This window comes from Sceloporus undulatus, chromosome 4 (assembly GCF_019175285.1).
Source record: "Sceloporus undulatus isolate JIND9_A2432 ecotype Alabama chromosome 4, SceUnd_v1.1, whole genome shotgun sequence".
NCBI classification, from domain to species: Eukaryota; Metazoa; Chordata; class Lepidosauria; order Squamata; family Phrynosomatidae; genus Sceloporus; species Sceloporus undulatus.
Genome location: NC_056525.1, coordinates 22,895,466 through 22,909,584, shown reverse-complemented (window position 1 = coordinate 22,909,584; position 14,119 = coordinate 22,895,466). Strand labels below are relative to the sequence as shown.

The following is a 14,119-nucleotide window of genomic DNA, read 5'->3' as shown; positions in this document are numbered from 1 at the left end:
TGCAAAATGTAGGTTGAAATATATTGCTCTGCCTTTCAGATTTCTACTGAGCAGTTGCTCTTTCAGCATCTGACCTTTAAGAATGAATTGATAACATGAATAAATTGAGTAACATCTCTCTTTTATTACTTCATTCTGTCCCAAACACCATAAAGCCATCATGGGCAGCAAATAGCCCATACCTCATATACAGTTACCTTCATTTTTTATAAAATCACTTGGAAATGTGTTCTAAAACAGAATTCAGATTTAAGCTGTCTGGAGAATATTAAGTTCTACTAAAGGGCAGGAAAGGCAGTATGTTTCACTTCAGTCAAGACAAAAAGTGTGGCAGAAAGTTTTAAGCATAATCTTTTAAATCATCTTTAAATTCTATAAGTTAGAAACTGAAAACCACAGGTATGTCCAGCACTTGAGCTGTTGGAGAAATGGTCCAGTCAAGGGCAGAACAATATGTAGCTAGGGAGATAATGGGCCTCATATGGTCCCCAATCCCTGTCCTCCCTTGCTTAGGTAGATAGGTAGGTGGGTAGGTAAGTGGATATATGTGTGTGTGTGTGTGCGCGCGCTATAAAATGCCAGTTTTCCTGTCCAAGAGATGTGAGCTAGGCCTTTCTTGCAGTTTACACGGATCATCCCCTCAAGAAAGAGGTTTTACAAAACCAGACATAAATGTCTGACCACTTCCCTTTGCTTGACATTTTGGGGGGACTAGTGCCTCATGGTGGAAAATTGTCGTTTAGACTCCTAGAGTTTGCCCATTTCCTTATGTACAAGGTCAATATATGAAGTGAATTTGACTCAATCATATTAGTCCTGGTGACAAATTACATCTTTTATTGTATCCCCTCCAACTGTTTCTGTTCGACAGGGACAGTCCCAAATAATCTTCACTTGTTTCACTTTTTCAGCTGATTTTAAAAGTTCCCAGTTTCTTCCTCCTCCTCCCACTTTCACCCTTTGTCTTCAAGTTTACTTCAGTCACTGCAAATTGAATCCAAAGAGCAAAAGTAATAGTTCAGCAGAGGGGCCTATATTTGGCCTATGTTTTAGCCACATTTGAGACTCTGCCTATCTTACAAACCCTGCTGCCTTTTCTCTCCATCTCCACCAGCTTTTTGAATCTAGCCCTAACATGCCTTGACATTATCTTGAGCCCTGGTGGCACAGTGCTTAAATGCTGGTACTGTGGCCACAGTCACAAAGTTGTGAGTTTGATACCAGCCAGGGACTCCAGGGTCAATTCAGCCTGGCATCTTTTTGAGGTTGCTAAAATGAGTACCCAGCTGTTGGGGGCAATTAGCTTACATGCTGGCCTGTAAACCACTTAAAGATTGTTTAATTCAGTATGAAGCAGTATAAAAATGTAGCTGCTTTTGCTATTGCATTTCCCCATTTTGGAGGTAGAGTATGGAAAGATTCATTTTTAGGAATATTGTAAATCTCAGACAGTCTGGTCAGACTGGTGAAGTCAGAATGAGAACTGTGAAAACCTGGAACTCTCCAGTTATTTCATCTGTTCTCTTGTCAACTGGAGAAAAATTGGGAATTGCCTGGTGGATGCATACTTTTCAACTGTCCCAAATAGATAGGGATAGCCCTAATAAATCCTCAGTTGATTTTAAAATGTCCCATTTTCTCTCCCCCCCCCCTCCCCTTTTCTCCTCAGCTTACTTTAATTGATTCAAATTGAGCTGTGGGAAAGCTGTGCTTTCTCAGTAGGGTCAAACAGCTTATGTATTTTTTCCTCATTAATATGTTTTTCTGTCTTGACCAAAGTCTGATGTTTCTTGGCCACACATGTCCCAATTTTCATCTGTGAAATATTGGAAGGCATAGTAGCTGTGATGTTCTTTCATGTGCACTTACACTTACTCTGATAAAAATGCTAAATGGAAAATTTAGCATTACAAATCAAATGCTCTGATAAAGCATCTCGTTGTTTGTTGTGTTTGTCTATAACCCATGTGTGAACCATCTCTTTTTATGGATTGCATACACAAATTAGGCTGAGATTCACAATTCATGAGAAGGACTTTAATTTTACCCTCATGGAGTTATGTAGCAGTTGCACAACCCTACCTCATTAGAGAATTGTGACACTGTGCAACCAAATACACATTGTGAAATGTGTGACCATGTACAGTGGTACCCACCTCATGCATAATTCCATTTCTGCAAGCTTGAACTGAATACTGTTTTCCACATTGGACAAATGTTTCCATTTTTCCTTTTATGTAGCGGAACTGCAAAACCGATCTACAAAACCACACACAGTCCATTCAGCCAGGAATAATGCCCAGTTGGTTGCATTAAACACTCTCTTGTTTTGCAGTCCCCTACCTGCCAACATTTTACAGGTGAAAACTAGGCCAAATGTGCCCAACCAACTTCAGATTGTCATTAAAATGGCAAAGGTTATTAATGAAAAACACACAATCTAGGAGAGGCGGCAGCAGTTTACAGGTGCCTGAGCCAACTGGAAAGGGCAAAATTCTGCCCCCTTGTCTCCTCTCACCTGGCTAAGTTGAGTGAATTCAGTTTGCAGAACTGAAGTAAGCCAGGATGAAGGGGGAAAGTGGCAAGAGCAGAGAGAAACCCAGACATTTTAAAAGTATATGAAGAAATGTGATGAGAGATTAGTTGGGACTATCACAGCCAAATCAAGAGGGAATGCAGTCCCAGACTGGGAGTCAAATGGAAAGTTGATTGTCCCCTTATGGGCTGTTATACACAGTTGGTGGATTATGTTTAGCTGAGTGAGTCATAAATTGTGAAATCCCATTTTATATAATCTTTTATATAAAATGGGATTTCAAAGAACTTAATGAGAACAGCAGGTTGCTGCATTATTTATTTATTTATTTATTAAACTACAGGTTACAGAACTTAATCATGTGAAGAATATACTGCGATTGCCAAAAGGCACCAGAAAGCATGCTGTAGGGATATATTTTAACGATGACACATCCAGGACGTTTGCATGTGAATCAGGTGGGTGTAATGGCACAAACTGTTGTTTCTCCTTTTTTTAATCATTTGAGGTAGCTGTAAATATCACACCCATACAGCACTAACATGCAGATTTCTGGTCGTTTATATGCAGAACTTGAAGCAGATGAATGGTGCAAAGTCTTGCAGATAGAGTGCCTGGGGACTCAGATTAATGACATTAGCCTTGGAGAACCTGACCTACTGGCTTCCGGTGTAGAGAGGGAACAAAGTGGTATGTAAATATAGTTTTATACACAGCTACAAATAGAAATGTTCAGGGTGCTTCTAACATGTGCTCATAAAAGCCAGAAATATCCAAGGTCTGTGGGCCTACACAGCAGAGGGTTAAATTCCTCCATGCAATTTGTGATCCATGGTTACTTCTGTTCTCTCTCTCTCCTGTCTTTGTATACTAGTAATAGGTTTAGTACTGTCACCTGTATCCCAAGAAAACTCCATGATAAGTTCACCTTAGGGTTGCCATAAACTGGATGTGACTTGAAAGTAGCAACAAATTAAAATAAAATCCCAGCTATGTTAATCTGGAAGGTGGGAGCTGAAACATTTAGCTAAATAGTATTAAATGTATCTCCGCTTAGTTGTCTCTTTATTTTCATATGTTAGGATTTGACAGGGTCTGCCTACAATTGTGTGTCTGTGCAAATCTACAGTGCTATATAAATAATAATAATAATAATAATAATAATAATGTGTATGTCTCTGTGTCACTGTGTATTTAGCCCCATTCAGGTGTTGGTAAGAATATGTGAAAACGAGACAGGGCATGGACTGCATACATTGGTCCCATCTGCAGTGTGTTTGTGTTTGCTTAGGCCACCTCTTCATTTCCTCTCTTTGCCATGCAAAGCATTGAGGTCTTTAGTTAGTTGAATTTGAGTATAATGTTCCATGCAACTAGGGATCCTGATAGCTATATAGACAGATAAAAGCTATGTTCAAGCATCTAGAAGAATTTAGGAGGAGTGAAAGTGGGGATAGGAATTGTGCCAGTTTGCAATGAATATTGTACATAGATTCATAGGAACAGGATGTTCAATTGTATGGACATTGTATCCATAATCTCTTGAAAGGAATAGAGCATCTACTCCCATCTTGCCCCTTCAGGGGGGGTGTCTGTTTATCCTGTCAGCCTCGTCTACCTGTCCCCCCCCCCCATGTCAGTTGTATCAGCCTATCAACAGAAGGATGATTAGGAATACAGGCAAGCAAGCAAGTTAAACAGACATAGACAGAGATAGAATAACACAAAAATAACATAATTTCCTTTATTTAAGAATGTCTATATTATTTCTAGACCCATGTTGTTGTTGTGTGCCTTCAAGTTGTTTCCAAACCTATGGTGACCTTAAGGCAAACATATCACAAGTTTTTTTCAGCAGGATTTTTTTTAGAATGGGTTTGCCATTGCCTTCCTCTGAGGCTGAGAGAATGTTACTTGTCAAAAGCCATCCAGTGGGCTTCCTTTCCATGGGCAATCAGGGACTCAAACACTGGTCTCCTGGAGTTCTAGCCCAACACTCAAACCTGGCTCTCCTTTTACATATGGATATTGCTGTGTGCCTTGAGTTATTCCCGACTTATGATGACCCTAAGGCAGGGGTAAGCAACCTTTTTGAGCCAGGAGCTCAACTGGGGGGGCCGAAGCAAAAAAATAAATAATTATTTTTATTTTTATTTTAAAAAAATTAAATATATAAATAAACCAGGACAAACGTAGGACAAAATTTTCAAATGGAAGACACTTTTTTAAAAAAAATGGAGGACATGCGAAAAAATTTGCTGATTTTTTAAAAAATGTTAATATAAATGCATGTTTCTGAGGCTTCTATAGACAATTGCCCCCCAAAGGCCCCGGCGGCAATCTGTGGCAGGACCGAGCTGGGGCCGGTCCCAAGGCCTCACCGGGCCGCAGGTTGCCTACCCCTGCCCTAAGGCAAATGCATTATGGGTTTTCTTGACAGGATTGTTCAGAGGGGGTTTGCCATTGTCTTCCTCTGAGACAGAGAGAGTGTGACATCTCCAACATCACCCAGAGCGTTTCCGTGCCTGTGTAGGGATTTAAACCCTAGTTTCTCAGAGTCCCAATCCAATACTCAAACTATCACATCACATAAACCCACTATGTTTAGGACAGCTCTACAGGAATAGTAAACCTGCATGGTCAGATTGTCAGAACAAAGGTCAACAAAGGAAGGAGGAGAAGTGAACAATTTTTTCATTGTGGTGTGCTCTTGTAAGGTTTTAATTTCACAGTGCCTTTCACCAGGATCTTACACTCCATTCTCACATTTTGTTGTACCCGTGAAGCAAACACAATCCTAACTGAGCTGCTTGGTCACCCCAACCTCAGTTATGTTTTCTAAAAAGCCCATAATCTACACCATCTACAGATCCTTAGGTTTTCTAGTGAGTGGATTGTGATGTTTGACTACATAAGGACCAGCATTTGGAAAATCAAGTTTTCTGTTAATGTATACAATATAAACCCTTGAGCCCCAAAGAAAATTCACCTTCCCATAGTTCTTGCATTAGAAAATGAAGCCTAGCCTTCTGAGTTCCTGATAAATGTTACTGAATCTGTTTCCCCTTCTTCCTACAGAGGCAGAAATGTGAAATGTGTTCTACAGATCATATCAAATGAAATGGTGGTAGTTTGGACTGTTAACTTTCTAGCTTTTAATCACCATTGTTGGGACTCTCAATTTATAGAATGGGTTCCCACATAAAAAGCTTCCTGCATCACATAAATGAGCATCTGATACAGAGAAATGTCCCCAGCTTTTCTATATGCAGTGTTTTGTTTTGTTTTCATGTAGTAAACATTAAAAATTATGAACTTCCCCTGCAGATTCAAGTGGTACAATTCAGAATTTTACCTCATATATTGGCTTTTCCTGAATTGCTAAATACTTTGGTGACTGGAAATGTATGGCTATTTTCTTATGACTGTATATATCTGCAATCTTTTAATTCTGCAAAGATTTTTGTCTAAATCTTTTGTTTTCCTCCCAGAGAGATTCAATGTGTATTTGATGCCATCCCCTAATTTAGATGTCCATGGGGAATGTACCTTGCAGATAACATTTGAAAACATCTGTCTTTGGGACATCCAGAATCCCAGAGTTAAGCTCGTCTCTTGGCCTTTAAGTGCCCTGCGGCGATATGGACGGGACTCCACTTGGTTTACATTTGAAGCTGGAAGGTGAGTGAATGTTTTACGGGCTTTTTTAGATTGTGAGGTCAGAAAATTGTCTCAGTTTGGAGCCCTAATTGATTGATCAATTGTGAGGTGAATGCACTTTGAGCTCTGGGGTTCTCACCTTGACATGTCTGAAAAGAGCATGCATGTTTGAAAAGTTCACATAGAGAGATGTGCACATTTCAAGAACTGATGCAATATGGTTTAATCATAATGTAGATAATGAAGGAATACATTCAAGGAGCCCTGGTGGGGCAGTGGTTAAATGCCAGTACTACAGCTACAAGGTAGAGTGTGCTGAGTTCACTATGAAGTGGTATAGAAATTAAATTCTGCTGCTATTCAAACAGTGTGTAAAATTTAAAACTAGTATACAAACAAGCTCAGAAACAGGACTTTTTCTAAACAGGAAATCAATCCAAAGTTTTTGTTTACTTCCTGATTAGAAATGGTGGAGGAGAGAAAATATAGAGAAATGGTCTCTGAGATCCAGAGGATGTGGGGGCTCATCCTTCATTGTAAAAATAATGGGGGGGGGGGAATTGGGATATGTTAGAGGGGCAGAGGTCCTCAAAATGATCTTAGGGGACCATATGCAGCTTGTGGAATGCACTTTCCTCACTCCTTATTCACACACATATCACACATACACAGAACAAGGATTTTGAGCAGGGCTGCATTGCATGACTGTTTTTACTGAAGTTTTAATTCGAGTATAAGGACAATAATGGAGACCTGTTTGAAGGGAAAAGGAACAAATGCATCATTATACTTTTAATTCTATTTATTTATTTATTTCCACCTGTCCTTCAACATGGTATGCAAGGTCTTTCTTCCTCTTCTTACCTTCAAAGCAACCCTGTGAGGTAGGTTAAGCTGAGGAATAGCAAATAGTCCAGTGAGCAGCTTGGATGGGTGGGCTTGAATTCATATTTCCCTAATTCCAATCCAGCACTCTAACCTCCATATAACATTAGGTTGTATGCACCTAGTCTTGAATCTGTTGTATAACACTTTACCTTGATGAATAGCTAAGTAGAAATTTTTAGCAAGAGAAGGCAAGATTTGACAAAAACTGGAAAATGAAAGAGGAACTATCTTCTGTTATTTTCCTCTTATCTCCAGCAAAAAGATTGCTATTTGGGCCCTATCTCAAACAACTGCATTTAAGAAGTTTTGTTCCAAGGGGTAACATAGTTTAAAATCCAGAATGCCAGAAAATAATCTGCCAAACTAACTAGATAACAAAAGAACCCCCCTTTGTGCCATTCTTTTTCTTGGATGTATTTTAAAAGGATTTGAGCAGACTGTCCAAGCACAGTAGTTACTAGGCATGCAAACTTCTAGATTAGAATACTTCCTTGTAAAACATTTATGATCACTTAGGGTGCATTTATTTTTATTTAACCCAGGTAAATCTGCTGTTGTTATTTCTTTCTTTCTTATTTTTGTTTCCCTTGAAACATTGTTACAAGTGTGTACTTCCAAATCCATCTGATCACATGGAACTCTGTTCTATTTTCTTTTTCCGGCAGGATGTGTGATACTGGGGAAGGTCTATTCATCTTTCAGACAAGAGAAGGGGAGGCAATCTATCAGAAGGTTCATTCAGCGGCTTTGACCATAGCAGAACAACATGACCACTTATTACAGAGTGTGAAAAACTCCATGGTATGCTTGCTAGTTCTGCCTGTCATCCTCTGGCAGTCAGCACTGCTGACATCAAATCCATAGGCCACCTTCCTAAGCATGAGTTCAGATTTTGATTTTGCAGACACTTCTGAGCATGTGGCTCTCTTCCCTTTGTCCTTGTTAACTCATTCTAGATTTTTGTTTTTAACAAAACAGGTCATTGGAGGTGCCTGGAACAGCAGTTGCTTTTTAATTAATGGGGAAGTGTGCTAAGAAATGTCTTGCACCAGATTTACTGATTGATTTATGGATTTTTTTTAAAAAAAAATCCAACACAATATGAGTCATTTGCTGCAACAGATCTAACTCTTGGAAAAGAGGGTAGGCAATCAGGTCCATTCCTCTAATTATGCCTCTGTTTCCTTTGTGATGGTGAGTAGTTGAAGGACAGAGTATCTCACAGCTTTCCTCAGGTCTCCTCTGTTAACCTGCTGCCTTGAGATGCAGTGGAAGACATCTTGTAACCAACGGTGGCTGGTGGTTGTCATGTCAGTGGAGTGATGAATACCACTCTTGAGCTTAGTTTGGACTTTAAAAGAGCTATTCAGAGAGTTGAACCTATTTTGGGGAGTGGTCAGTACCTTGGATAGCATTCTGAAGTGTAGACCAAACTTTGGAGCAGATCATGACCCACTGCCATGAAAGCTACTGGCCACTGGTGCCTGTGGCCAGTGATGTGAATTAAAATTGATCTGTCAGTCCAATTGGTTTCTGTGTGCAGAATGGTATTGGGATTACTATTTTGTTCTCCTCAGGTAGCAAAATGTCTTGGGCAGACATTTATTTATTATTATTTATTACTATCTCTTCACTGGCACTAAAGTGCCAAAAGAATCACATGGAATACTTTTCTTTCAGAGAAACAGGGAATTATATGGTGCATGAAAAAGGGTAACAATAGAAAGTAGCCAGGGAGGGGGAGGAGGAAACCAATGGCTATTGAAGATTATTTTTTACTCTATGTATATTGTTACCACTTTGCTTCTGTGCTCTTAAATTAAACCTTAAAGTGCTAGTTAAAATATCACTCCAAGAATGGTATAAGGATGGTATCTTCTCTGTCTTTGGTTATAAAATCCCTGTTTCTATGGCGGGTTACAAACGGCCCTCAAGGGGCCGTTTTCCCGCCGCCGCCATTTGCTGCGTAGGGAAGCCCCAGCTGCCAGACTGCGAGGCTTCCCCGCGCAGCAAAAAAGGAGCGGCAAAATGCCGCTCCTTTTTGGAACGCGGAAGTGGCGCCGCGAGGGGTGGAGTGCACCCTCGCGACATCACTTCCGCCACGACACGTCTGGACGCACAGCGTCCAGTACGTCAAAATGGCAGCGCCCATGTGGATGGGCGCCACGAAAAAGTACGCGCTCCGCACGTACTGGGAGGAAGGGCCGTCAGGAAGGTAAGAACCTTCCTAACCCTAATACGGCCCTTCCTAACCCTAGTACGCACGGAGCGCGTACTTTATGGCGGTTTGTAACCCGCCTTTGTTAGGCAGAGTCCACAACCCCTGCTAAGCCTCCTTTGACTAGGAACTTGATTAGAGGAAAGAAACATGATGGCATGTCCAGGCAACAACTTTCTTGGTCCAAGGGCCTTATTTTGAGGTTTTCATTTACAACATATTCAATGTCCTGTTTCTATAAAGTTCAGCCATTCCATCCAAAACATCTTCTGCAAACCACCCAAAACTTGAAATCAACCAGTTATCTTCAAACACCCACATCTTTGTTACAAATAGTGAATCACTCCACACAATAGATGCTTCCACCCACACTATCTTAAGTAAATATGGTTCCTCAAGTCATGCTTTAACACAGCTTGCAATGTTATCCTATATTCCAGTGCTATGGAAACAAGAAAGAATCTATTTTAAGAACTGTAGCTCTCTGGAAAACATTACATGCCGGAGGTGGGGGAACCCTCAGAGCATACCACTCAACACCCCTTATATTTTCAATTTAACAGTACCCATCATATTTAGTGAGAAGAGATGCTGAAAAAAATATTTTTAATTTGAAGATGACATAAGGTTAGGAACTGATTAGGAATTTCTAGTAGAAGATGTTTTGCTGGTTGGAGGAAAACATTTAATCAAAGTATATAAGTAGAGTAAAAGGAGAAGTCCTAGCCTAACTCCTGTTGTTTGTCCTGATTTGAGAAAAGCCATTGAATCAATAGGAATTACTTCTGAGGCAAATCTGGTGAGAAGATGTGAAGCAACTAGAATCTTTTTAAAATTTGTGGCATACCCCAGTTCTGATGCTGAATGGGCGGTTTGCTGTCTGGTTTGTTTGCTGCCGGTGCTAGTGCTGTTGTTGTATTAATATCCAAGCCTATACCATAAGATCTCTGAGCAATGTAGAATTTAAACCAGTGGTTTTCAAACGGTAAGGATGGACCCCAGGGGATGGGCATGAGAGTTTCTCAGGTGGTATGTGCAAGACTTGGAGGCCCTAATACCTCCTTCTCCTCTTCCCAATTTTTTATGAGTAAAATGTATACATGCATTGAGTTTCATATTGAATTTACTTAAATAAAACTATTCTAATTTGAACAATTAGACCCAGTCTACAAAAGCTTATGTTACAAACTTCTTTTTCTCAGCTAGTTGCAGGGACGTAGCCAGGGGAGGGGGGGTCCGTGGGGTCCAGACCCCCTTTCCATTAGATACAATAAATAATGCATGCCGCTGCGCCACCACATCCAAGCCCCATTATAATGGTGGCACATAGTCTGGACCCCCCCTTCCCAAAATCCTGACTATGTCCCTGCTAGTTGCCAAGAGCCCTTACATGCTGATACATGTGATGGTGAATAGTTGAAGGACAGAGTATCTCACAGCTTTCCTCAGGTCTCCTCTGTTAACCTGCTGCCTTTCCTAACTCTAGTACGTACCTAGTACATACTTTTTGTGCGTCTGGAACGCGCCTATGCCATCTTAAACAGAGACAGGATATTTATATCCTGTTTTAAGTGAATTTTACTCCAAATCTCTAGGAATGTTAGCTTTGTATCTTCTTTGTCAGAGAGGCATTTTGATTTGTAAAATTATGGTTTCACTGGATCCTGGGTCAGAGTCATAAAATGTTCAAAAATTAAACATAGCTATGCCTTAAACTCCATTATGCAGAGAAAAAGTAAAAATTCTAGGAAATCAACTTGTGCAGGAACATGAAGTTTCATACATTTATTGGAATAATTAATAATAATAATAATAAGTTTTAGTTATAGACCGCTATTCCGCAATGATCATAGCGGTGTACAGTAAAAATTGCAATACACAATTAGCCCCTACCCACCTCCTCACTCCCTCCAGGCTGAATGATGACAGTTGGCCGTGGAGGGAGGGCTATTAGATCTTGAAATGTTAAATGTGAGCAGCAAGAATTGTCCTTACTCACTCCCAGGAGCACCTTCTGAGTGCATGTAATGCCCTTTTCATTCTTGGGGAGTGGGGTGTCTGTGTTTTGTTAGGTGTCAAATTCCTTCTTCGCTCTCATATTGTGGTTGAAAATTTACATCAGCCTAACACAAAGATTTTCTACTCCACTGACTTGAAGATGTCTTGAATTTTTTAATGTGGTGTTTTCAGGTAGAACACATCTGAAGTGACTCAGTGAGCCTCCAGTGTTCTTATTTTGGGTGTTGTCCCCCCCCCCCCCCCAACCTATAAGATCCCAAACTGTAAGACTGTACAATGGGCCCTTGATATCTGCTGGGGTTTGGTTCCAAGACCCACTGTGGATATCAAAATCCATGGATGTCCAAGTCCCATTATATACAATGGTGCAGTAAAATGGCATCCCTCAGATAGAACAGCCAAATTAAGGTTTGCTTTTTTAAAAATAATTTTGAGGGGTGAATATTTTCAAACCATGGTTGGTTGAATCAGTGGATGCAGAATCTATGGATATGGAGAGCTGACTGTACTTCAAGAAATTCCTTATCCTGTAGGTGCCAAAACCACAATATTCAAGAGTATTTTCTATCTTGTCAAGCTACAGTTATCCACCTGCATTTTATTGTCAGGTATTTTATTAACTTTTAAAAATGTGCTTCCTTTTAATACATTACAGAAATAAAAAATTTTGATGTCTAAGATGCAGCATTCACAGAATTGTTGATTGAATGCAGACTGAATGCAGTTCCTGTGTGTTCACCCAGTTTATTTTCACTTGATTTCTGCTACAGATGAAAATGAGTGAACGAGCTGTATCTCTTGGCACCATGGTCCCTTTGCCACGGAGTGCCTACTGGCAGCACATCACACGCCAACACAGCACTGGACAGCTCTTTGGCTTACAAGGTAGGAATCTGATATAATAATTAAAACAAATAGCCCTAAATACTGTCTGAGTCCTGTGGGGTAATTTCCCAAGGCTTCAGCCTTTGCTAAGGAAACAAACAAACAACATTTAAATATCAAAATATCAAAGCCAAGCCTGTTAGAATCTGGCTTAAAAACAGCAAAGTAGCAGAAATGTGCTCTTGTCCAACTATGCTTAAAAACAACAACAAACAAACTACAAAGTTTGTAGTTTAAAACAAAAATTTACTAATGGCTTTAATCTATATTTACATAGAAGCTATATCCTAATCTAGCTAGTGAATAGGTCAGGTAAATATTTACCTCACCAAAGAAATTTGAGAGAGCAGGAAGATAGAAACACAGCAGCTCAGTTGGAAATATTTGAGAGAATGTTAGTCCCAAAGGGAGAGTGACCTAAGTCACATGGTTAGTTTTAATGAGAGAGAGAGAGAGAGAGAGGAGAGTTTGCATGCAGGAAATCCCTCTCAATCTAAAGAGGGGGGAAAGAGAATGCAAAAATATTCCAACAAGTCCTTCTATCATTAATATGTCAGTGTAGTCATATGTTTTACTTAATCATGGTTTGACATTTTATAAATGATCCTTAGACTTGCATGCCCCTTTCTCTCATTACCTCATCCACTGACATGGTCTGATTCCTCCATAAATCAGGTAAACTATGATTTGCCATTACAGCTGAGTCACTAAACCATGGTTTGCCCTTACTCTCCAAAGTAGAACTGGAAGCCAGCTTCAAACCATGACTTTCCATTTTGATTTGGTGGATGAGCACATGCAACAGTTTGTTGATTTAGGTGCAGTGACAAATGATATTTTACTATAAACAAGCAGGTCAGGGAAAGAACTGGAGAATTCAAAGGGAAGAACAAAGGAGATGAGCAAGCATGCAATAGGGTCATTCCCACTATGAAAAAAAAAAAATGAATCGCAAATCAAATTATATGAACCTTGTTCCCATTTGAAATAGTTCTGCTCCTGGTGTGATTGATTGCAATCGCACTGAAGCAAGGCAAAGGCAAAAGAAACGGTTTTTCGAGAGAGCAGTTCGAAAGATGTTCTTTTGAAAATAATCAATTCTCAAGTGAGTTCCTTACGTGGGAAAGACAGATCAGAATTGATTCATTCTTGAGGGGAGGGACTATGGCAGAGGGGTGTTTACCCCTGCCAGATCCACCATTTCCCCGTGCTGCCTTTTGTATTTTTTAAAAAAAATTGATTGAATTTTCGATAGAATGATTTTGAAACTACTTGAAAAGTTGCAAAATAAATCTATTGCAAATTTGATCAATTTTATTTTTTAAAAAACAACAACATTGTTCTCACCTGCATCCTCTTCTCCAGCTTCGCCTCCCTCTCGTTACCCAGCCTTCTTTCCCTCTCATTCCCTGGCCTTGCCTGCCTCTTGTTCCCCGGCCTCACCTCCATTGCCTTTGTTTTCCCTGGCTCTGTCCCTCCTCGTCACACTCAGCCTTAGGCTACACTCTCTCAGCCTCCAAACCCGCCCCCAAAATTTCCAAGCTGACGTCACATATGATTGATGGGCGCTACCAATGGGGATGACAATCATGGCAAATAAAAACTGATTACATGGGGGTAAGAAAAAATCCCCTTTATAGTAGGAACAAGAGACCTTTTAGGAATCTGTTTCAAAAGTGGAACAAGGGCGAATCAGACTCACTTTAAATTGCAAGTGGGAATGACCTGCAAGTTTACTCATATAATGCTAAATTTACATTTGAACTACCCCATCAGTTCAACGGAAGATAGTTCTTCTCTGATAATGCATATGAATACTGTCTACTCCTAGCAGACATCTTACTGCATGCTACTAGTAAAATATTTATTTATTTATTTATTTATTTATTTATTTATTTATTTATTTATTTATT

At 39.9% G+C, this 14,119-nt stretch overlaps 1 protein-coding gene across 3 annotated transcripts in view; it reads left to right on the top strand.

The window, feature by feature from the left end:
• DOK5 (docking protein 5) overlaps positions 1–14,119 on the top strand; it is an 84,844-nt gene that overhangs the window by 68,650 nt on the left and 2,075 nt on the right. For 2 of the 3 annotated variants that reach the window (XM_042466235.1, XM_042466233.1), the window contains 5 exons: positions 2,880–2,994; positions 3,107–3,226; positions 6,028–6,217; positions 7,750–7,885; positions 12,092–12,206. In XM_042466235.1, coding sequence (XP_042322169.1) covers positions 2,880–2,994; positions 3,107–3,226; positions 6,028–6,217; positions 7,750–7,885; positions 12,092–12,206 — 676 coding nt within the window. The remainder of the gene's footprint in view (positions 1–2,879; positions 2,995–3,106; positions 3,227–6,027; positions 6,218–7,749; positions 7,886–12,091; positions 12,207–14,119) is intronic. The other variant, XM_042466234.1, reaches the window with a different exon arrangement.